The sequence below is a fragment of the Cinclus cinclus genome, chromosome 22 (assembly GCF_963662255.1).
Source record: "Cinclus cinclus chromosome 22, bCinCin1.1, whole genome shotgun sequence".
Classification (NCBI taxonomy): domain Eukaryota; kingdom Metazoa; phylum Chordata; class Aves; order Passeriformes; family Cinclidae; genus Cinclus; species Cinclus cinclus.
Window position 1 is genome coordinate 6,513,219 of NC_085067.1, and position 24,502 is coordinate 6,537,720.

General features: G+C 41.3%; 1 protein-coding gene across 9 annotated transcripts in view; it reads right to left on the reverse strand.

Annotated features, from left to right (window-relative positions):
* The window catches only part of CUX1 (cut like homeobox 1), a 271,693-nt gene that overhangs the window by 211,397 nt on the left and 35,794 nt on the right, over nucleotides 1–24,502 (reverse strand). For 8 of the 9 annotated variants that reach the window (XM_062507262.1, XM_062507264.1, XM_062507261.1 and 5 more), the window contains exon 2: nucleotides 9,413–9,523. The exons of the other annotated variant lie outside the window; for it this stretch is intronic. In XM_062507262.1, the coding sequence (XP_062363246.1) occupies nucleotides 9,413–9,523 (111 nt within the window). The remainder of the gene's footprint in view (nucleotides 1–9,412; nucleotides 9,524–24,502) is intronic. 9 annotated transcript variants of the gene reach the window in all.

The window sequence follows — 24,502 nt, forward strand, 5'->3', positions numbered from 1 at the left end:
TAATTTGTCAGATGAAAGCTTGGGAGGTGCGGCAGCAGGAACTCGGTGCAGCGCAGCCCCGGAGCCAGGCGCGGGCAGTCTGAACGGAGCCGCCCGCCCTGGCAGCCAAGGATGGCATTAAAGCTGCCTTGGAAAGCCATGGCCACAGCAGAGCTCAGCACAGCTCACTGCAGGTGAGGACGTGCCCCAGAGTGCACAGAAAGTGCCCGAGAGCTCGGCTCCCGTTGCTTCTGACGAACGGGACTGAGAAGTCTCAGCACATCTCAGGGCTCCATCTCGCACGGGGGGGAGCCCCGGGTCAAACCCAGCCTGGAAGCTGCAGTGTCTGCAGTGCCTCTCCTCGCAGCTCCTCGTCCTGCAGCATTCAGCCCAGCAACACGAGCTTCTTCTGCAACGTTTTATTAAACGCTCCTTGGTGCCCACACACGCACACGCCTGGACTCGCTGACAAAGCTGACTTAGTCTTCAAAATACTTTAAATTACTGTTATTTATCCAGTAGGAAACAAACACATAGGAAACCACAGCAGAAGCTTTTTACGAGATGTGATGATGCTGTATCTACCTCAACCAATTCCATGAACCAGACTGCTTTCATTTATGAACTGAGCATTTTTCATTGCTTTCTCCACTGCAGAGAGCCACAGGAAAAGCATTTTGGGGCAGAAGTGTCCCAAGCTTGGGTCCTTTAACAGCTTCAACCTTAATAAGTAATAATAATAGAATCATGGGATGGGTTGGCTTGGAAGGGACCTTAAAGCTCATCCAGTTCCCAAGGGACAGAGACACTTTTCACTATCCCAGGCTGTTCCAACCTGGCCTCGGACACTCCCAGGGATGGGGAAAGCACAAGCCCAGAGTCCCTGGGTGACAAGAATGAATAAATGATGTCTGCCCAGCTGTCCCAGGGGCAGTCCTGTGCCAGGGTATCCCCAGGACCAGCACAGAGCTCATTCCCAACTCCTCATCCTTCCTGCTGAACACTGGCCTAGTGCTGCTGCTCCCTTTTTAAAAAGTCACTGTACGTTCAATAGATAAATAACCACCTCTGTACTTAAAAAGTGCAGAACTATGGCCATAAATAAGCATTAGTGCTTCAAAAATTGTGAAACCACAGCTTTATGGTTTTAAACAGAGACAAGGTGGAATCCTGAATGGTGGCAATGTATTTCAGATGAAAGCTTTCAAGGAGATGAGGAATAGTTACAGGAGCTGGAACCTGAGTAACTACAGTTGCATTAAATTATTCCTTCTGCAAGTCCATTAAAAATTGTTAATGGTTTTGTATGGCTTTTATATTTATTGGGTGGGTTTATTCCTATGTGAGTCATACATATTTATTGCCATAGGCCAGATAATGGTTAATAATAAAACTTCTTTTATTTGCATATTGTCTTGATGCTGCCCTAAATATTTACAACTGGTCTATAAAATATAAAGAATCCTCAAAAATTCTAAATAGCAGCAGGGATGCATCACAACTTTTCTTTTTTGTACTTTATTACTTTTTTGCTGTTTTGTTTTTTCAAAACTGGAAAAAACCCCTCAGCCTGGTAAATCCATTTTTCCCAAGTCAAAAAAGCACTAATTCTTTCAAAGCTTTAAAGTACTATTTGTGCAGAGGAAGTGAGTGGAGATCCAAAGTTAAAGCAGGCTGGTTTTTTCATAATTAAGAAAATACATATATTTCTACACATAATTATGAACAGTAACAAAAGCTCAGTATTAAAATAGGTCCACTGAATCCCTGGAATTGTGCCTGCCAACTAAAACACCTACTATGAATTTAGTAATGGGTTATGCAAACATAAATTACAAGGCCAGACATTTTAAAAGGAAAAAAAGGTGATTTATTGTCACACTGGAGACACGGCAGGATAGAAGCACAATTTCATTTTTCCATATATTCATCAACACTGCAGATGTGTTAATGCAAAAAGAATTCCAAAATCAAAATGACTCTCAACTGCTCTAATTCTCATCTGTCATTTAATTTACTTTAAAATTGTTTCCAGGAAGCTTTTTTTTTTTTTTTTTTAAAGCAAGCAAAGCACACTCAAAATTCCTGGAAGAAAATAAGCTTTAAGAGCATTTTACAGACGTTTCTCCACCTAAAAATCAAGACTTTATCCAAAACTGACCACAACAGAATGGCCCTGCAGAAACTTGGGGCATTTGGGAAGGTGTTTAATAGAAAAGCTTCAAACTATCATTTGTACCTTAGGCATTTGGTTTGTGAGTATTTTTACTCACCATATTAATAGTTTCTGGTTTTCTTTCAAGCAGATCCAACTATTCACTTATCCACTGTCAGAGGACAAGAATCTCTTGTAACTGGCAAGTCCTGTTCAAAGAGTTATTCCTGACATTGTGATTTTAATGAGAACAACGTGTTCCTTTAATTACACCTGAGTGACTTTGAGGTGGTCCAGCAGAGGAGCTGAGGGTTACAGAATGTTTGTTCACAAAGTAAAAAAGGAAAAATACTAACTGAAGATGTTTAATTATTTCTTTGCTTGTTAAATACACATAGGAAGGAAGAGCAGGGATATTGATGCCTGTTATTTTTATAACACTTGAAAATAAGTCAAACTATTGTTCAGAGTAAATTTAGAAATTGAACTTCAGACTCGTTTTGCGAGTGATCTCCATATAAATTCCAAGTTTTATACTCAGCCTACCATAAAACAGAATGTAAGAACAGCTGTAATTGTTGGTTCCACAGTGAGAAAAATCTCAGCTACTTCAGCTAAAAAAAGGACAGTATTTTCCCTTACAAGCCAGTCAATGATACATCAATAAATCACATTATATCTTAATGCACACTACATAAAGTACAACCATTCTGCAGGAGGAAGGATGACAAATTCTCTGTCAGACTCAGTTTTGTTTTTTTTTTAAACTTGAGTTGTGACCTTGAAAAGGTTCTCCTCTTTCAGCCCTCACCCCCAACCTTCCCCTGCCCTGGCCACTTTCCAACTGGGTCAGCCCTGCAAGGTTCAAGCAAAGGCAAGAACAACCAGGCAAAAACAAACTGTTTGCTTTGCCTTCTTTCAGCCTCAGCGACAGCAGAAACTCACTGCAGCATCAAAGGCTTAACAAGAGAGATTAACTTGTAAATATTTGCTTACAAGTGTGTCCCTTTGTAAACCACAGTAATACCCCAAATATCCCCTTTTCTCCTTTTCTGCAATGGAAAAATGCTGCACCTTTGGCATTACTGAAATCCAATACCTGCAAACAAAGCTGGGAGAAGAAAGGTGAATTCTTCAGCTCTCAAGAAAGCTCAACCAGGAAAATACCCAAGTGAAATAAATCTACATTACTAACAGCAAGTGACTTCACAGGAATTAATTTGTTCAACTACTCTAATGAGTTTGGTTGAATCAGATGTGTCCCCCTCTCAAATATTTTTGGAACTCTTCAATAAAATAACTGCCTGTATATTTTCAGATTTACAAAAATACTTTTTGAGGTAAGTGTGTTGTAGAAAATTGATTTAAGGGTATCTTGAAAGTAAATGGAGAGAGAAGCAGTAACTCAAATTGGCCTAGGTCATGTAGCTTCAGAAAAATGCTTTAAAATAAACTTCTCTGCCTAATAACACACAACACAGTCATGACTTCTGCAGGTCAGGGGAACTCTTCTCCAGGGTTTCAGATCTTTACAAATGCTGTTTGAAAATCATGAACTACGAAATCCTACATAGTCATAATCCCCAAAATATGGCCTCGTTTGCTAAAAAGACTTTCTCAAGCCCTGTTATTCCCAAATAAATTGCACAGATTGTGCTGCCCATCCTTTGCTGCCACCCTGCCCTGCTGGGAACAGCACAAGTTAAATTATTAAAAATATATATATTAATGAAGTTTACTGAGTATGGTAGGAATGGTCAATGGAGGGCAGTTTTAGGAGAATCCTAGAAAAATACTACTGTGAATTATAACTGAGTGTCCTCTCACTTCCAACAAAAAGGAAGCAAGAGATCATAACATAGAAATAGATGTTAGAAACACTGATGGGTTTCCTGTGAACAAAGAGAATATGCTAAAATGAAATATATATTAAATAATCCATTCAGGATAAGGTTAGGCCTGATTTAACCCCTCTGACTCCACAAGACTGGTGTTCAGATCACATTTAAAGATATGGAGATAGATTTTATTACTTTTCTGGAAAAGTCACACAGTAATAATAATGATAATAATAATAATAATAATAATAATAATAATAATAATAATAATAATAATAGTAATTTACTTCTCCACTTGGCTTTTGAAATACCAAGCCCATGTAGAACAAATTATCACAAAAATCATTTGCCTGGCAAACAAAGCTCTTTAAAATAAAAATGTGGGAAGGTAGGACATGGCACTTAAATATTATCCTAAAGGAGAGGTATTCATCAAAGGGGAAAAAAATAGAAAACTAAGAGGGAAAGCGAATAAAAGAGGAAAAATGAAGAAGCAAGGAAAAGGAGGAAGAAACTGAGAAAAAGAAAAAAAGAGGGGGGAAGGAAAAAAAGAAAACAATAAAAGGAGTGAAACAACCCAGCTGTAGATGGCAGCAAATCAATATTCACCCCTCTGTACACAGACACTGGGAACATCAATTATCCTCAGACAGACTGTGTGTTTTCAGTAGATTTTGTTATTATTTCCACTTTGTCACACAGACTAGACCAAAGTTGACTGTGCAAAGTCATTGGGAATCAACATTACCCACAATTCAGAAGCTCCTGCTCTTACTTCAAGAACTAATTCAAGCAGCAGAATTTTTTTTTTACCCTTAATTTAATTATCTTTTACAGTAGAGACTAGATATTTCAATAGAATATGCCAGAAACACTGGAGAATTTAGGAATCTTGCACTTTGAAAACTGAGCCCTTTCACAATACCTGTCTTAATTTCCTTGAGTTCCTTACAACTTGCAATTATAATGATATATATTTTTTTAAAGCTTGTGGATCTTAAAGATGTGCATCACCTTGACACACAACATGAGGAATAAAATCATTCCTTGTGTAACAGGAAGATTTTACAGGCATCTTTCTCTCTTTGGGGCACTGCAGAACTGTGATGGAGCAGGACGGGGATGACAGGGATGGTTTGGGTGACACTGATGGAAAACAGCTTTGATGCAGGCAGGAAAAAGTAATTTATTTGAGATTAACCAATGGCTCAGGTCAGCAGGCTGCCCCCTCCACCCAGTCAGTGTTCAGGTATTATTTTGTTTGCTAGCACTTTCCCAAATTCCATTTTCCAGAGCATCTCTGTATGAGAATTTATGTTTCTGTGCTTAAGGGTTCTCCCACATCCCTCCATATCTCTGCCCACTGAATCTTTAATCTGCTTTACAGCATTCAGATGGGAATTTGGGCATTTAAAAGTAATCTTGAATCACCAGTTGAATTAATTTACAATCCAGAAACTGCAAAGGCCAAAACCAGTGAGGTATCACCCGTCCAATTTAGCATTTTACCCATCAGGATAAAAAGCAGGGCCCACAGCAAGAGGGCAAGCTCCTGTCTCTAAATCTGGCCTTTGTACAGGCACCTCACATCTGCCTGATTTTGTAGAGCTCATGATCTCCCATTACAAAATTAGCTGCTTATTTCATTTCCCAAGAGCAGCTGACCCAGGCTGCTCTTTTGTCTTGTGCCCAGTTTAATGACCCCTGGCTCAGGTGAGCCTGGTAATAACCCCAGTATTACCTGGCTTACATGGCCAAATCCTAGAGAAAAGCAGTGGAAAGTTACAGGTTAAACAGGCTTAAAAGTGAAAGCATTAGATAAGCTTTTCAATGTTTAAAACAGAAACAGGTAAGCAAAAAGTGGTTACTGAACTAAGAATCCAGGTAACAACAAAAGCAACAACATTAGGGACTATCTACACTTCATGCCAAAAATTATTAAGCTGTGCACCTGGAATTATTTAGAGTCTAAAAAACCCCAACTCTCAAAGATGGTCATTCAGACATTCTGTCATTCACATCAGAATTGACATATGAGGACAGGATTAAGCAAAAGAAGAATTCCACAGAGGTTAAAATACCCCAGAAATATCACAGTTGGTCACAACAGTTCAGGATTTGTCACTCTAAGAAAATAATCATGTGATGCAGGCTGGCAATTCATATGATATATTTTGAGATGTCTTCCAAATAACAGTCATGTAAAATTGATGTTTCAAGTAATCTCCTGACCAGTCTCAGCCTTCCACAGCAGCTGCTCAGGGGGAAGCAAATTGAGACTGAAAATACTCCAAAACATCCATGAGCAGCAGGTCTGACATGACCTCCTGAAAGGTGTGAGGAGGCAAAGAGTATTTCTGTATTTGCAATAACAGGTTAAGAACCCTTTCTGAAAGTTTCTGCACAACCACTGCTGAATTTTCTGTTCATGTAGAGTTCCCAAACATGAGACACTTCTTCCCAGAGTTATCGCCCAGCATGCCAAGACAGAAATAGTATTTTAACATTTTTAAATACCAAAAGCCCTAGGGTCATTCCTTCAAACATGAAAACATTGTATTGCTTTTGCAGCAATTTGATAATTTGCAGGGAAGGCAGTAATGACCCAAATAGATATGTCACAATTTTTAAAGTAAAAAGAAACAGAAGTAGCCTCAACTTCTTTAGCAATTTTTTGAATTCTTTTCTGCTGCACAGGAGATAACTTTCAAGCTGATATTACAGCAAGTTTAGAGGCAGCAATGAATAGGAAAGTCAAGGCAATCCACACTTGTCTCCTGATTTATGGTGGGACTGGCAAGGGGAGAGGAAAAGAGATGCTGGCATAGCCTAAACCTGGGCTGCACTGACAGGGATGCAGGCAGGGTGAAACACAAAATGGAAACTACAGTTCTGAAACAGATTGTTAACATTTAATAATTCCATCTTTATGGCTTTGTTTCTTCTTTTAATGACAAGAAAGTTGTTACTTCATCATGGAAATTCAAATCGAGCTGTACACTGGGTTATTTATTTATCTGAAGAACATTCTGCATCCAGGCTGGTTTTCTATCACAGAACTCTTTTGTTATGAAAATATGCATCTTGGATGTTTTAAGAACTTAAATGTATCAGTTTGGAGATGCCAGTGGCTCCCTGTGCATTCCCTGTCCACCTCAAGGATGTTTCCTGTCCTGGGGAGGTTTCCAGACAAAGCTGCAGTTACTGATCCTGCCCTCTGATTTCCAATTGCCTCCCAAAACCTGAAGTTTTGAGAAATGTTCACAGTCCTCCCTGCTTTTTGGGAGTGCAAAAGACAACTGAAGGTGAACAGACACTGCACAAGCTGTAAGTTTTGTGTGAGAGGAAATGCAGTGCAGTTTTCCAGCAGGGATGGCTGGACACTCACATGTACCACACCAAATCCCTTGGACAGGACAGACCTTCCACATCTGAGCTCCCTCCATGCCCCTGGGGCAAAAACTACATCTCAAGTTGGCTACAGCTGCCTGTTCCTACAGTTCAGATACTTTTTTATCCCATTTTCATTCTTTGTCTGTCAGAGAAAGTAGAAGTTGCTCTGCAGAAGAGCACCATGGCAGAGAAGGCAGACAAAGAAAGAACCTAAAAAATTCATGCAAGGTTATAAAGGAATGTGGTTTCATAGGGGTCCCAGGACAAAACATGAGGATGTAGAACTTAGCAGAGATCCCAATTTCCTCAATCAATGAGGATGTTCAGAGTGCTCTTTTGAATGTAGTCCCTGAATAAATAAAACTTGTATTCTGGAAGAGAACAGAGGCTACAGAATTGTATTTTGTAAAATAATATTTAAAACCTTCCCATCAAATTATTTAACTTCTGTATTCTCTTCACTGGAAAGGACTAATTGCATATAATTTCCCACTATATCTCTTAATAAAAAGAGGATCTCTTTGCCTCTGTACATTCCTCTCCCACTGAGTTACCAAGGTGCTCTCACAACGCACTTAAAAAGTGTAGTGTCTTGGGTGTTTTTATTTGTTTGTCCCCTTCTGCTCCACAGAAATAAAACTGGCTTAAAGAAACCCTCCTGAAATCTGTAACATGCTATCAGATGGGAACTGGCAGCTACAGCCCCATTCTGAAGAATTTGTCATTTTACTTATGGGAAAAAAAGGAAGGCAGCAGGAAACAAGTGAGGTTTTGTAGTATGAACTTAAGCTTCTAGCAAACAATTGAAAATGTGGTCCCAGAATTCCATATATTTTCTGGATTCTGTACAATTCCCTATACTCTCCATATTCTTTCACTTCTCTCCTTCCTCCTTCTTTTCCCAATAGTTTGCAAAGGGAATCAACTCACCCTCTCACAGCTCCTGAACTCACTCTTCAAATTCTTTTCCTCCTTTTTAAAAAGCGCAGTTCCTTCAAAGCCGCGGTCGCCAAATTCTCTCTTCTTCAAAGAGAACTGATTTCTGCCCCACAAAACCTCCTCAGGGCACCAGAAAAACAACACTGCCTCATCCCCACGAGTGCCTCCTGCTCCCACATTGCCTTTCCCCCTGCCTGGGTCAGCATCCCTCCCTCTGCACCCAGGGGAAGCAGAGCAGCATCTGCTGCTGGAGAAGCAGCACTAAAGGTTAGGAGAGCTGCCTGCTGCTTTCCCTCCCAGGAAGAGGCTTGGAAGGAGTTGGTGCTGGCATATCAGTTATCTGGAACTGGCTTTGAAATGCCACAACATTCCTGGATGAACAGATTGCTGGCAATCAGCAGGGGAAAAAATACCCAAATCCACAAAACAAACAGAGGAGGCAGCCAGCCCTGAGCACTGCTCTGCTTTCAGCAGGGAACCAAGTGAGATTATCCGTGGGTTTGAGGGAACTGCACGTGCCTGTGCACAGACACACTGCACATGAGGAGTTTAAACACTCCCAGCTTCTCACACATAATATTCACCTTGCCCAGTTTTCCCACTGGTTTTACCCCTGCGAGTTCCACCCCACGCCTGTGCTCCATGCACATCCTCCCAGGGGAGTTTGGTTCAGCCCTGACTTTGTTGTGTTTCCAATGAAATCAACAGCAAAACTTAATTTGATTTTTGATGGAAAAATGAGCACCTTTGAAGTTATGCCCTTGATATATTTAGGCACTGAAATGTCGCTTTCCACATCCAAGCGCTCCGAGATTTTGGATTGGTAAAGAATTTTTTTTTCCAATTCTCCAAGTTTTACATTATTATATAATTTAGAGCAAGCCTGTTTCAAGGCTGGTATTAATGCTTCCTCTAAAAACATCAATTCACATTTCAGTATTTACAGAATGCAAAAGCTCCCTGATGAGGAAAACATCAGAGATAAGCAGGTTTAGGTAAGGACCTGACAATACATACAAGAAAATTATAGAAATAAACCATTAAGAAGAAATCATCACTTCCACATGCCTAAGACCACAGCAAGAGACTGGGAAGCTCTTGTCCTTACCTCTGGAGTGTTTTTCTTGAACTCACGACTTTGCTCAATAAGTTTTTTCCTGGACTGCTCACTTTCATCTTGCCGGTTCGCCAATATTGTTGCTGTGGTATCGAGCTCTCTCTGTTAAAAAAAAACCCAAAGAAACATAAACAAAAAGAAAAAAAAAAATTACAGTCAGAGGTCTGTTTGTCTCAGAAATTAAAAAAAAATAATTTAAAAACAACAACAACAATAAAAAAACAAATCCAAAAAACCCAAAACCTCATATGTACATTATGTTATTGGGAATATGGGGATGGAAGAGCTAGGGAGCAGCACAGAACAAGCAGCAGGCTTCCAGAGATCTGAACTCCTGAATAACACCAAGTGAAGCTCTACAACCTTTTGGATTCCATCTTGCAACCAAAACATCACCATTTTTCTCAGAACTATTCACAGCTCCACTGTGTGAGCAATAGCACACAATACACACCTCCTAGTAAATTCCCAAGTCCAGTGAAGACTGCAAATCTTGGACATATTCAAACCAGGTTTATTTTCACCTGCCTGCTTTTTAAAGATACTGGTTTTCCCTGTTTTGAGTTACCCTATTATAAAAATGTACTAATTCAAATACTGGTTAACCTTATACATGAATCTGGACTGGTTACCCTTCAGCCACTCTTAATCTCCTGTGACATGCTGTATATAATTCCTTACTGCCACTGCAGTGCTCTTTTCCATTTAAGTCTTGCCTTGTTTGAATACAAAATTATCTTTTCCTATTACTGGAATTTATTCCACCATGGTTATTAGCAGGTATCTCCATTTCCTCTCCAAAACATCTTTTTTTTTAAGCACCTGATGAATGATAGAGTATCTTCCAACATTTTCTACTGAGCTGAAGCACAGGTCCCACTGTTTTCCAGCTTCTTCCAAGTGTGTTATCCCCATCAGTGCTGTGCTTCCAAATGTCACCATAATAGATTGAATGGGTCACTTATCAGTGCATAAACCAACAGTACTCAATCTTCTGTGTCAGTCTGTGTCTCCTCTGCAGTATTTCCACATAATATGAAAAAATAAAGGCAAACCCCACAAACCCAGCTACAGACATCATTCCCCAAGTCACTGGGAGAATCAAGAATTCAGAAAAGACATTTTGCACTGTTTTAACCTCTTATTAATTCACAAAGAGGAAAATAACTGGCTATGAGAAAAGTTCATGAAAAGTAAGAACAACATTCTAGAACAAGACTACCTTCACCTCATCCCTGTGCTAAGATGCCTCCAACCTGCCTGCAGAACTCCCAGTATTCCCCACCAGAAATTTGCCATGCTTCTGGAATTTGTTCATAACTCAACCACCTGTAAGGGACCAAAAGCACAAGCCTGGGACCTCCTGCCAGGTCTCATACCAAATAGGTATTAGGTATTATGGTAAATATGTAAATTAGGTATTTGAACACCCAAATAGGTGGTCAAGCTGCTGACTTGTTAGCAGGTACAAATACTACTCTCTAAATACTCTGAAAAAAAGCCTAATTCATAATTTCAGATATATTTTTGGATGGGTAAATCCTGGATGGATGGATGGATGGATGGATGGATGGATGGATGGATGGACGGAAATGTGTCTTTTGTAACTCCACAGTTTGACCTCTGGATGGAAAATAAAAAACCTTTTGAGTTCCCAACTCAAGAGGACCAATATTTTTTCCCCCTTTAGGTTTATTAGCATAAAATTAAGATTTTTAAATAAATATATGGACCATATAGTTCTCCTAATCCTAGGAAACCAACTCAATATGACAAATAGATTTGAAGCCAAGCATCATGCTGGACCAGTGACCTCAATATTGTCACTGAAATACTAAAAAATCCTTCTATATATGACTTTGAGTAAAGAAACAGGGCAATATGTCCACCAGATCTTGGTTTGGAATTCTGTAACATATGTGAAATCTATTGCAGAAAAGTGGGAAATACTTAACAGTTGGATAAACCACATTTGAAATTCATCCCAGCTAAGTTTATGCAAGAAAAAAGAGCAACAGAAACCAATGTGGTTAAGCAGAACTATAAAGAGCAATATAACGGCTAAGCAGAAGGCTTTTAAAAAATATAAACAATCTGGTACGGCCAGAAACTTGGAAAACTATATTTAAAAAGGAAGCACACATTTAGAGCCAAGCAAAGGGAACACAAATCATGAAGTAAGAGGGAATTTCTGTGGAGCAAAGAACCAAAGTGCTTTGGTTTCCGATACCGAGCGCTAGCAAGGAACCTGACCAATGGAAAAGCAAGACTTTTAAAGACCTGGGCTTCCAAGTTTAGAGGCAAAAAAGAACTGATAAATAAATAAATAAATAAATAAATAAATAAATGTTTTGTGCTACAATGAAGAGTCAGGTAGCAAATGACAAAGGACTTTCTCACCCTCGCTGGCTGATTGACACCGGTGCCTTCCCATTGCTTTCTGAATTCCTTCTGGGACAGGTCTGATAATTCCTCCCCACTAAACATTTCCTTCAGTGATATATCAGGCACAGACGTTGCCAAGGAGAACTGCCAGCACACCACTGCACTGAGCTGTCTGACTCTGGGGGCTGGAGCCCACGAGCTCCAGATCTTGCACTGATGAGCAGCTGAGAGTGTAAGATGCAATTCCAGCTGAGGAGCAGCAGGTCTGATCCAAAATAAAGTATTAAATCTTCAAGCTATGTCATAGTTAATAAGACCCAAATCAAAACTGTTTGGGAAATCGCTAATCTTTTCTTCCTCACTTGATATGAACCGTGTACAATGCAAGTTTCATTTATTTAAACCTAATAATAGATACAGGATTACAACCCACAAGGACTGATGGAAGATTTTTCATACTTCTGTGATTTAATCTCATGAGATAGCCCAATCTTAAAGAAAAATTAATGTGGCCAATGCATTATTTCTGCAAGCAAGCTCATTTTAAGGAGCAAATAGTAGTAACTTCAATATTTGGAGCCTGAGTACTGTGTCACACTCAGAAGCAAACACTTGCAATCACTCTTTAAGCACATAACAAGTAAAAGGAGATGTAATCCTGCACAGAGAGAAGTGTGTTGGAGAGTCAAAAATAGGAGCCCATGTCTGAATACCATCCTTCACACCTTTGAAATCAAAAGGGTTCCAACGAAAAGCAAACAAAACCAGGGCTCAAAGGTGTTGCAGTGGTGACCTGGCTGTGGAAAGGATTCAAAGCCTGGAAGCTTCAGTTCCACTGATTCAACACTGGCTAATGAACTTTCTGTCCCAAAACAGCCACCTGCAGAAAGGGAGTCACTGCCTGGAGCACATCTTGAGAGAAGAAGCAAGACCATTATCCCTCCCTCTGCCCCAAAGTCCCATCGATTTAGGGCAAGCACAGTTCAGAGATAACTAAAGAACTCTCTCCAGGGTTTCTGCTTTGACCCATTTCAACAAATTTACTGGAGGTGGGAGAGAGGCAGTGGGAGGAGAGCAGACAAGAAAGTCTTATGCTCCTAAGTGTGGGAGTCATTAGCAGCAGTCCCCAGAAAACAAACATTAAAAGCTTTCTTTCAGACAGTATAGAAATGAAAAATCTAAAACTAGGAGGGTCAATCCACTATCCAGCGTAGCAACAATCACCTTGGAGTGAACAGATGTTCTCTTAACTCAGGTACTTCCAGACTGTGTTAGACTCCCTGTCCATCCTGCCTGTCACCCCACGGTGACAGGGGACTCACCAGAGTGGAGAGATGCTGCTGAGAACATCCCATCCTTCCCTTCCTAACTTCTGCTGCATGGAATCAGCCCCCTGCTCAGGGCCAGCTGTGCCCACGAGGAGCTGCACCATTTCAGCAGGGAACTGGGAACACACAGCTGGACTGGGGGGCTGTGGAATCCCCCTGCTTGGCATCAGCCTGCCATTAGGCTGACCCCAAGTAATTACAAAACTGCAGGCTCATTGCAGGCCAGTTTCAAGGTTGTTTTCCTACACAGCTGACATGTCTTTGCCTACCAGATGCATTCTTTGATAATCACCCAGCAGCAGGTCTGCACCACTGACCAGTTCAGCACAACAAGGCCTCTCCTTTCCGTAAGAAGAAGATTTGAGTCAGCCCTTCCATGCCTGAGACCTGGGAGCAGCTGGGTGGCTGCTCTCAAAGCTGAATCCTAAAAATTACTCACTTAGGAAAACAGTTTTGGTAAGAAATGGAACTTTCTTGGCTATTTATTAAGTTTCTGTTTCCTCACCCAGTTCTAGCAGTTACTGGCCACTGCCCTGCCATGGGCATTTCACAATCAAAGAAACCACCACACTTCAGCATCCCAATTCCCCCAAAAGCTGCTCCAACAACCATAACTAGTCCTCAGTCTCTGCTCTGAACCAATATTCCCACATGGAAGAAGTTACAAAAACCTGTAAAAACCATCTGTAAGTACTGTGACATAACTGTATCCCAAACTTTTGTAACTCCCCCATATTTAAATGTTTAATACTTGCTGCATTTCCCACAAAGCTCCTACAGTGGAACAAGAAACACATATCATAACTTTAAGACAAACTGATTATATCCTGGTAGGCTTCCAGACATGGATGCAAAGCCAAAGCTGTGCCTTTGAAAGCCTTAAGCATGGTTGCAGAGATTAACAGGCCACCAGTAAGAATTTTTTCACAGAAAAGGTGGCCAAGCATTGGAATGGGCTGCCCAGGGAGGTGGTGGAGTTCCCATCCCCGGAAAGGTTCAAGAAGCAACTGGACATGGCACTTAGTGCTCTGGTTTAGTTGTTAAGGTAGAGATCAGTCACAGGTTGGATTTGATCATCTCAGAGGTCTTTTCTTAATGATTCTGTGCTTTACCATAAACCTCATTTTACTTATTACAAGGACTGACACAAACCACAACTTCATGCGGATTAAGAATTTTCTACCAGTAAATGTAGCATTAACCATTTCCCCCAAAATCCTGTTTCTGTGTGCTTAAGGTATTTCCCTTTATCACCAGTTCAATCAGTTCCCTGGTCTGCTGATAATCTGCTACTGAAAGGAATTTTCAGAAGTTTCATTTCTGTTTTCATCCTCTCACAGGATTGCATTTGTCAGATTTATCAAAGCTCTCAATGTAGCTTTTTGCAATTTTTCATTTCCTATTAAAGGAAAATTTCCCAGAAAATTTGCCAGGATGACACCAGTGTAGAAGTGTCTGGCACAACCTTGCACACACACAGCCTACTTGTCTTAGGGAAATTTTACATTTCCCTGACTGCTCCATGAGGCAATCCACCCTTCAGTATCAAAACCCCATCGTTTGCACGTGTCCAGAAGCCAATGTACCAATTATGTAAGTATTTCAGAAATATTTCAGAAATTGTAAACTGCTTTGCAAGCTTGGTGTGCTCCTCTGGAAAAACAAAGCCACATTCACCTGATAAAGCTCTAGATTATGGCTGGGGGAGAAACCACAGAGCTGACACTGGGAATTTTTATTAATGTCTGTTTTGACTGTAAAAGGCCAGCCCCAGTTCTAACCCGAAAGTGCTAAGAAAGGTAAAACATTGTAAGGATTTTGTGAGCAGAGTTTGCGTCAGCCTTGCTGTAAAGCCTCTTTCTAAAACAAGAGAAAGGGAAGAACAAACAGTTCAACAAGAGCGTAACATCTCAAGAACCACGATCCCATCTTACAACTCAACAGTGACTGCTGAACAAATAACAAAGACCAGAATACCTGTAATTTACACTCCAGAGAAAGGGAAAAAAATAGTAAAACCCCACAAGCATTAAAACACATTTCTTATGAAGGATTTTGCCACTTGGCAAACTGATGCAAGTACCTTTGACATGCAGAATTAGGTAGAAAATTTCAATAAACACATTTTATTTCTGCATACTGAAGTAATTTGACTCCAAGTAAGTTTTTAAACAAGCTTTAACTGGAACAAATTTAGGGCCTTATGCAATGCTTTTGGGACAGGGAGTCAACGTGTGTGGTGGCCACTGCATAGAACAAAGAGAGCAAGAACAGAGGTGCCAATGGAGCCATCAATAACTTTATCTTAATTAGCAGACTACTAAGACAAATCCAAAAGGAAAATGTAAAAAAAAGGGTGTTATGTCTTTGCTCACAACAGCCAGTGCCACAAATGTAGACAATGCCTATCAAACTATCTTACAAGACAGGAAAGGTAGCAGTGGCTTTTTCAAAAGGAGCTACAATCAGCAGAAAGAAGCCACACAAATATTTATGCCAGCAACAAATGCACTGCGAGGAGAAAAGCTTGGCAGTGCCAGAGCCAAGATGATTATTCCCGAGTTTTCTTCCACACCTTGAATTCAAAACTTTTTGGAAAATGCAAAGAACTGGAGGCTATCAAATGCCAAAGGTCTGTACTGAACAAACCTTTTCTCTCAGTCAAGAAAATAATGAATCCTTGTCTATTTGTTTCAAAAGGCAGTTTTTCTTCTTCCAGCACTACTTCCATCCCCCCAAACCCAGGTGCAGAAGTGACTGCACGGGTGGCAGGCCCGAGGGTGCTCACAGCAGCACTGTGTGGGTGATGTGCTCTGACCTCTCACCTGAAATAAGGCTCAGGCTTCATGCACAGCACCCTCAATCTTCACCCCAAAGCCTCTCTCCTCCTCCTGTTCCTCAGTTTCTACCCCAGATGGTCACAGATCTCTTTGTTCCCTCCAGGTCCACCTTCACCTCAGCCCTACAGCAGCACCACTCACCTTGAGCACTGGGGAGCTAAAAGCCACCTGGAAGGTGAATTTTGCCCGAGCCAGCAGCACTCCCTGCTCTCTGCATCCCCTGGGCTGCTCCTTTCCCAGCCTTCTCCCAGGCTGCTCTGCACAGTGTGAAACCACCAGCTTCCATTACCTCACCCAAAGACCTGCAGCTTGGGCTCAGAGAATCTGTCAGCAAACCCACTGCACCATTACTTAACACTCTGCTTGATTTTGCATTGCACTTCATCACGCTTTGGAAGGACATAAACTTCCTAAAAAGTGAGTGTTTGCTGGGGAGAGGGCTCCCTTGGTTTTTCAAGCACAGCACATCCCTGGCTGGCTGCAGAGCTGCCTACAGCTTCACCCACTTCCCACACCATCATTTTCACACTCTTCCACTTAAAAGCAAAAGTTCAGACCGGTTCCTTCAATACCCACAACAGAAAAAGCCAAAAAGTAATGAGTTAATTTAAGTGTTGCTGCAGCGAGGCTTCCCAGAAGGGAGGATTTTGGATGGATATAGCAAGGGGACAGTGGGAAGCGACGAGGGCTGCTCCAGCTTGGAGCAATCTGCTCACCCACCATCCACTGGCTGTGCTGTAAAATCACAATACAACCCTGTGAACACAAAAAATTAAGTTCATCATGTACGTGCTGGTGAATCACTGTGAAAGAAACAAAAAAACCAAACGCCTCAGCTCAGTATTTGTGACTTTCAGGGCAGCTAAAGAGTGGTGGAGATTCAAGCTGCATCTTCTTCTGCTAAATGAAATAAATTATGGGAAACCAAAGGAAACTCACTGCTGCTTGTGCAGCCCTTGCCAGTGTAAAGTCCATCTGCTGGACCTCCTATCTCACTGGTTGATCAAAGGCTGACCAAAGCACAAAGCCAGTGGCCACACTGACCACAGCTCTGACCACACCACAGCAGCCAATTACCCCGTGGGTGAAGTGGCACAGAGAACATAAAATGTTCTCCATGGTCTGGAGATTGTGGCACGCTGGGTCCCACCAGGGCCAGGCTGCCCTTCCCATCCCCTGCACTTCTGTCACAGCCAGCAGGGGCAGGAGGAATGTCCCCTGTCCCCTGCTCAGCCCTCCACACACACGGGTGACAGGGAATGGAGAAGGACACGGAGGGAAAACCAACAGCTCCACTGCATTTCTGATCCCAGCAAACTGGGAGCCAGGAGATGCACAGCATCCATGCCCCAAAAAACACCTTCACTGCATTTCTGATCCCAGCAAACTGGGAGCCAGGAGATGCACAGCATCCATGATCCACAAGTGAAATTTTTGGAAGATGATTTTAAAAAGGGTTTTGGCCCTTGAATTGGAAAAACATATAAAATAAAAGGCAATTAACTGATGAATAAGTACAAATTACTGAATGCACTGCTCTTGCCATTTGTCTGACCCCAAATGCAGTAGCCTGTGCTCAGGTGGAAGGGGATTATGCTGCCATTCTGTAATAACACACCTTCAGCAAATGTCTTACTTCCAAGAAAGATCAGATTCATGAGCTACATTAAATAATTCTTTCGACCACAGATCAAAGTAAAACATAGTCTTAAAAGAGTGGTTTAAATATCAGAAAGCCCAACTCTTTAACTAAGCTCTGTTACACCATTTAAAGTATTGAGTTACTCCCAATTCCAGCCTAAGCTGTGCTGGTAAATGAAGCATGACCAGGCTTTAAGCAAGACACGTCCTGTAACACAGACCAGGATTTATAACTTGCTATACAGGTTGCCACCAATAAATCAATAATATATATACACACAAAGGTGTGCTTCCATGTGAGTTCTGGGAACTTGCTGTTGAAGGAAAGAAAAAAAAACAAACAACTCTAGCTTTTTAATTTTTATTCTAAATGAAAATGAACTTGTTGCTCAACTTTTAGTCAACTTCTTCCAACTCCTAACTATGCTGTCTTCTAGAACAAAAATCTGAATTTGATTGAATGCGTTACTAATTTTTTAAAACAAGGTTAACCATTACAGACTGAGTCCATCCCAGCCACCACTCAATAATCCTTCAGTCTTACAAATGCAATTTCCAATCCCAAAGATACTTCAGCTGTTTCATAACATTGGGATATAAAATATTTACCAACAAAAGTATAAATACACCCTAAAAAAACAACCTAAAAATACTTTTAAAACTACATTTCAACAAAGTCATTCCTTCAGGGATGGGAAAAAATTACCATGGGCTTGAACTAATCACCTCTTTTTTTGCTCCCTTCTCATGTTTTTTGGGCATTGCAGAAATGGGATAATGGATGAATAAACTATCCTATCATGACAAATATGGTTTGGAAAGACGGGGCTAGGCATAACTTGGATTTTTTTTGTTGTTATAAGTTTAAAATCCTAAACCACAGGCATGTGCACTAGGGAAAACCTATAAAATATATAATGGAAATGCTGTCCAGTGGCCCCCTTCTAGCAGGCCAAATTTCACCTCCCCTTTTACTGCTGATCCAGGGAGACACTTAAATTCTGATTTTTTCCTTTACTGGAAGTCTCTGCTCCCTGTGCTTAGCAGCCCCATGGAGCAGTGAGCATGGGACAGGGACACAGAGGAAGCTGGATGGGGAACTTGTGTTAAGAAATCACTAGTAACAAAAAACAAGATCAGAAGAAAATTACTGGCAAATAAAATTGCTGTTTGATAAACAATTTAAGCAGGAAGAGTATTTGGCAGTGGGTTTCCAGGGAACGGTCCTTGACTCCTGACTAACATTCTTCCTCCCTTGGTCTGAGTTTGTTGACTTTCTGGGCATTGCTGTAAGGTTTAGGCAGTTTCCCATGATGGGAAAAACACAGCTTTTTTGGAGAAGTTGCCTGTGTATGCAATTGGTGGATGTTTTCTAAAAAATTATAGATATAAATAGGAAACAAGAAAGCAACAATTTCTTTATTTAGGCTTTTCCTACTACTAAAAAGTCCCATTTAGGCATATTAGTGTCCTTTCTGATCTAAATCCCAAACACTGACTCAGTTTGACATGACAACACACGATGAGAAATGTGTATCTGGAATTTAATGCCAGTACCAAAAGTGACATATTTTGGACCATTAAAGAGAAGACCAGATTGTGAAGCCTTTCAGAGATTTTTTACATGTTTTTATGTTTAATCTGGATGATTACAGTCCATCATAAATAGATACCAACCCCACTTCATGCTGAACTGAAATCAAGAGGCAGAGGGGGTGGAATGCAGAATGCCTTTTCTAGGTGTTTCCCAACAACATATTGCAGTACTTAGTTAAGCTCATTTTCTGTGACATGAAAAGGAAAATAGCAGAATTGACTCATGAAGTAAAATTAGCTGATGTACAGTCACAAGGAGGCTGGATTGGAGATGACAGCAGCCAGAACTGCATTTAACAAAAACTAACATGCTTCATTCTAATAATGGTGCTGGTTCAGAGCCACAAGGACTATTCTCTGTATTTTTAACATGGACTGACTGTTTTTAAACCAACATTTCTAATAGCATACCCTAAACTGTACATCAGGAAATATTTAAAGGCCTTCTAGAAGTGATGCATTACAAAATGCATTTATAAAATAGATTTTAAACACTGCAAAGCTGGCATTTCCAATCAGGAGATGCCTCCAAGGAGGCACCAAGCCTTGGGACAGCCAATATCTGCTTGCTCCAGGATCACTACTAAGGCTGACAGGACAGCTACAACACTTTTTGAAGCAGAAAAAAAATAAATGTTTGGTGATAATTTACAGAATTTCTTCACTATTCACTGTAACAAATCACCCTAGAATGAAAACAACAGATTTAGCTGCAGTGGCACTGTCAACTGTGCTATGATACACTGGCACTAAAAAGTCCTTAATTTTGGCTATCAAATACAATTTCAATTTCTTGCACTTTAGGGCAGTAAAAACAATTCTGTGAAGACTCTGTGTTTACAATCCCGAAGTAAAGAATGCAGCTGTCTCCATCAGTGCTGATTGTCTGTTAATTAGCTCAGTTTTACAAGCTGATGGAACAGATTACTTCATTCCCTCCCCACGCTCAGAAAGAAACTACAAATACAGTTATCTCCAATAGAGTAATTTTTGCTTCCCGACAGTTTGGGGAGGTTGATGATGTACCAGGGACACCAGTGATCTTGTTACCAAGAAATCATTTCTGTTTGTGTCTTTGCCAGGCACTCTGTCATACAGTGATTTTCAGTCCATGTCGAAATACACACACATCTCTCTCTCCTGTATGAAAACTGAAATAAAGAGCACCACTTCCTGATAAAATGGAAATACCTCCCCTTTCTTTTGCTGTGGCTGAAACTAAGTAAGATGATCTTCAAAGTGCCTCCAACCCAACTGTTTTATGATTCTAGGACTATCAGAGTCCTTTAGGAACAAAAGTCAGGTCCTCAAGAACAATTTCCTATCTATATTATGTATTTAATCAGAAACACATTTTTGACCCCAAACCAGTACTGAATTTTGTGGCCTAGAGCAGCAAAGTGCAGGTTTTTAGTGAAGAGCCTGAAGTTGCTGATGCCATTCTCCATCCCCATGTGATTTTTCAGCAAACCACAAATAAATAAATAGCTGGATTACCTCTGAGCTCTTCTCTCAGAGTCACTGCCTCTAGTACCTCCATCCTTTATCTGGACACTTTTGAAAAGGAGCCAAAATTTAGCTCTCATATATGCAGATAAGAGGTTGGACACCCTCATCCAAATGCCAGCAAACACTTCTGGTGAGAAAACCAATGGAACACTATAAAGCCCCAGGTCTGACAATACGAAACTGATGCAAAAATGCCTTTTTTGAGAGGACACAACATGCTACACATTGTATCAAACAACAGAGGTTTCATTTTGAAACTGATTTTCTTTCTGGCTCAGATTAGATCCTTCATGATTAGGAAAAGGCAAAAAAAAAGATGGAGCTAAAGAACATCTATGTATTTAAAAGAAAACTCATTTCTGGGTGTACATGTAGCTACTAAGCTTACTGCAGAAGCAGCAAGTGAACAAATATGAAACTCCACAAAACCATGGAATAATCAGACCACCAGAACTGGGTTTTGGCAGTGTATCTGGGTGGTAAGTACAAAGGATAATCTAAATAAAACAGTAATTTTTTTCTACACAAAGACATCTGTAGACATCTGCTCTAACAGCAGCATCCCAGAGAGCCTAAAACCTATAAAGGATGTTCAGATTTCAGTACCCAAAAAATATGAGAGTTTAATTTTTGCATTATGGACAGGCATCCAAAGCAGATGACTGAGAACATCTTGCAGAAACTTCTCTGGATCCACAGCAGCAGCACTGGGGGAAAATGAAAGCCTGAAATGCAGCAGTCACCTCAGGTTAGAGATGTAAACCTGGACAACAAGGGAATCAAGACCAATAACCACAAGCTAATGCCTGAGTATCTTTTCAGCTGTTGTTTTCCACTTAAGTTTAGCTAAATTGTATTTCTCAACCCTATAAGCACTTCTTTCACAACACCTAGCAAAAAGACATTTAAAATATGATCCTGGCTTCCCAAAGTTCTGCAAACCAGAGTAAAGGTGGAGGGGAGGGGCGTGCTAGGTTTTGTTGGGAGGTCGGTTGTTGGTGTATTTTCTAAATAAAGGTTTTATTCTGATACTTCTTTGGTATGTTTTGGTGTCTGTTAAGAGCTGCCTTACCCTCCCAGACCTGAGGACACCTGGCTGGCTTCGCATCTAAACACCAAACAAAACAGCTTTGCTGAACGTGCAGCATCAAGTGCTGCATTTCCATCCCTGACTTTTACTGCTACTCCAACGCTTCCTTGGCTTTCACGTGCCAGGGCACAGACAGTTACAGCCCTGGGAAGTTTCACCAGAGCTCCTCTTGAACTGGTGCCATCCCCTTGGCTGCCTGGCATTGCGACATCCCAGTTGCATCCCGTCTCTTCCCACACCGGGAGGAGACAGAGGTGTGAGAATGCCAGGGACCAGGGCTTGGGGCTCCAGGGGGATCTGGCCAGGCACCCACAGGAATGGTTGATTCCTGCTAGAAAACAGCAGTTTGGGAAGGGATGGCTGGCTGCTGTTTGATGTAAAGGAAGCACTCTGGTGAGCTCTCAGTGCTATTCCATGCATCATCTCTGGGTGTATGAGTTACCTGACTGTAAATCAATCTTTAATCTTTGTGCTCTGTCTGCAGCCATCCAGCTGCAGCTGAGGATGAAAAATCCCCAAAGGACTTGCCAGGACTTCCCTCGATGTCCCTCAGCACTCAGCAGGACACTGGTTAGATTGAACTGGCTCAGGTTTGCTGGGGGATGGACCCTGAAACGCTGGGAAATGTTTGGAAGAAGCAAAGCGTGTTACCTCAGTTACTTCTCCAGGGCACCACCATTACAGAAGCTACAAGGCAAAACAACCTCCTACACATACTTTCCTATTTTTGTGTAAAGCCTCACTTGATCTGCTGCTCTATCCTCCATGCTTTGTATTTGATACATTTCTAGACAGATAGATAATGCTCTAGAAAATTTTCTATATAAAAGGGGAGAGGGTGAGGTTTGGAATTATGCTTTCAAAGCAGTACAGTTTCCTCTGTGTCTCTGCCCAGACAATAAGAGATAGCAAAAATCACCAACAATTAGACAAGAAATAGACTCCTCCTTGCCCATCTATCCACAGGGACTGCAGCAGCCCTGCACTGCTGGTTCTGCTCCCCCATTACCACAGGTAGAGGATATTTAGAGAAATGATGCAAAATGCCTTTCCTTCTTTCAAGACTCCTGCAGTGTGCCCTAATCTTGTGCTTTAATCCAGCCCTTTGTGGGTAAGGAATAAAGCCACTGCTGCATTTTTATACTGACTACGCACATCAGTCAAAAAAATCCAAATATACAAAGCGCCCTAAATAGTCAGCCAAAAGAGAATGACAAAATTACACATTACTTCTGCCATTACATGCTCTCCTTTACCATATGTCTAAGATAAGCAGAATGCCACCTACATAATGGATTCAGCCCTGGAGTAAGGCTGGACTGCCGAGGCTGGTGAACCTGAGGTAACACTCCATCATTTATTTACTGCATCTCTAAAGCATTTCAGATTCTAAGCTGAATATATATTTCACACAGTACCAAAACTTTTAAATATCCACAGGAAGATTTCATTTTTATAGGCAATAAACATTAAATCTAAAGGACTGGAACATAAAAAGTGTTTTAATACCATATAAATCACCTTTCCCTAGACAGAATAAATCTCTGAAGGTTTTAAGGACTGCAATATAAATTTTTATGGCAAATTATCTACATAGGAATTACTTGCACGAGATGCACTTTCACTTCTCTCTCTCATTTGCATAGTGCTGACAATCTTTTCAATCAAAACGTTCAATCCAATTTGGGAAGTCCAGAACACAATGTGCAGCAATGCTGGGCTAAATGCTGGGTGGTTGGTTCCTCCTCCTCTCCATCAGGAGTTTTCCAGCTGCAGCTCCCTCTGTCAAATACAGAGGCTGGCTTCGCACAGGTAACAACACCAACATGTACAAATTAAGTCTTAGGTGAGTAGTTAGGTCCTTGTGCAATGCATTTGTTGACTTTATGAACACAGGAGCCTTCTACAAGGCCTGGCATCTAAGAACTGATGTCATGCTGCAAGCAACAGTCCGCTAAAGCAAAGAGTGACACAGTCTGAATTAAGGAAGAACAGCTAAAAGCATTCCTTGGGATGCTCAGAAGTGGCATTTTCATTGCAGAGTTGGTACGGCACTGAGAGGTCGTGATGGGGGAACTTGATCTGTGGGGAGCCCCAATGCTGTGTAGGACAAAGACACAGCATGGGTGACTGCCCCTTCTCAGGCAGGACATCGAGCATCCTGCTGGAGATTCCTCCCATCCAAAGTGTCCACACTGGCAGGACCTCTCCTTTGGATGCCTCCAAAGGAGCCCAGACCTAAGGAGATGACACCTTCAGTCAGGTTTCACAGCTCTGGCTTCCAGCTAACCAATTAATAAGCACAGAAGGTGAGAGGCTGGGTATTTTTCCTGCTGAAACAGTAAGAGCTCACTCCCGAGAGCTGCTGTCCCAGCCTGCTGGCACAAAGACTTCCTCATCACTGAAGCACAAACATGCACAAGATGTGCAATTCCTGAGTCTCCAAGCACACCCATCCTCAAAGGACAGGCTCCCTAGAGGTGTGGTGTACCACTGTTACCAAAAATACTCTGGTTTATTCACTGTTTCATTACAGCAAAAAATGTGCTGACGAAGACTCGCACAGAAACAGCCAGAATTAGTTCTTGGAAAACCTCCTGTTGCCTTGGAGTCAGGTCTAAAAGGTGCTCAGGACTTCACCAAATACTCCCCTCCAGGGAAATCAGGGTACATACAAAGTTAAAGCACCTGA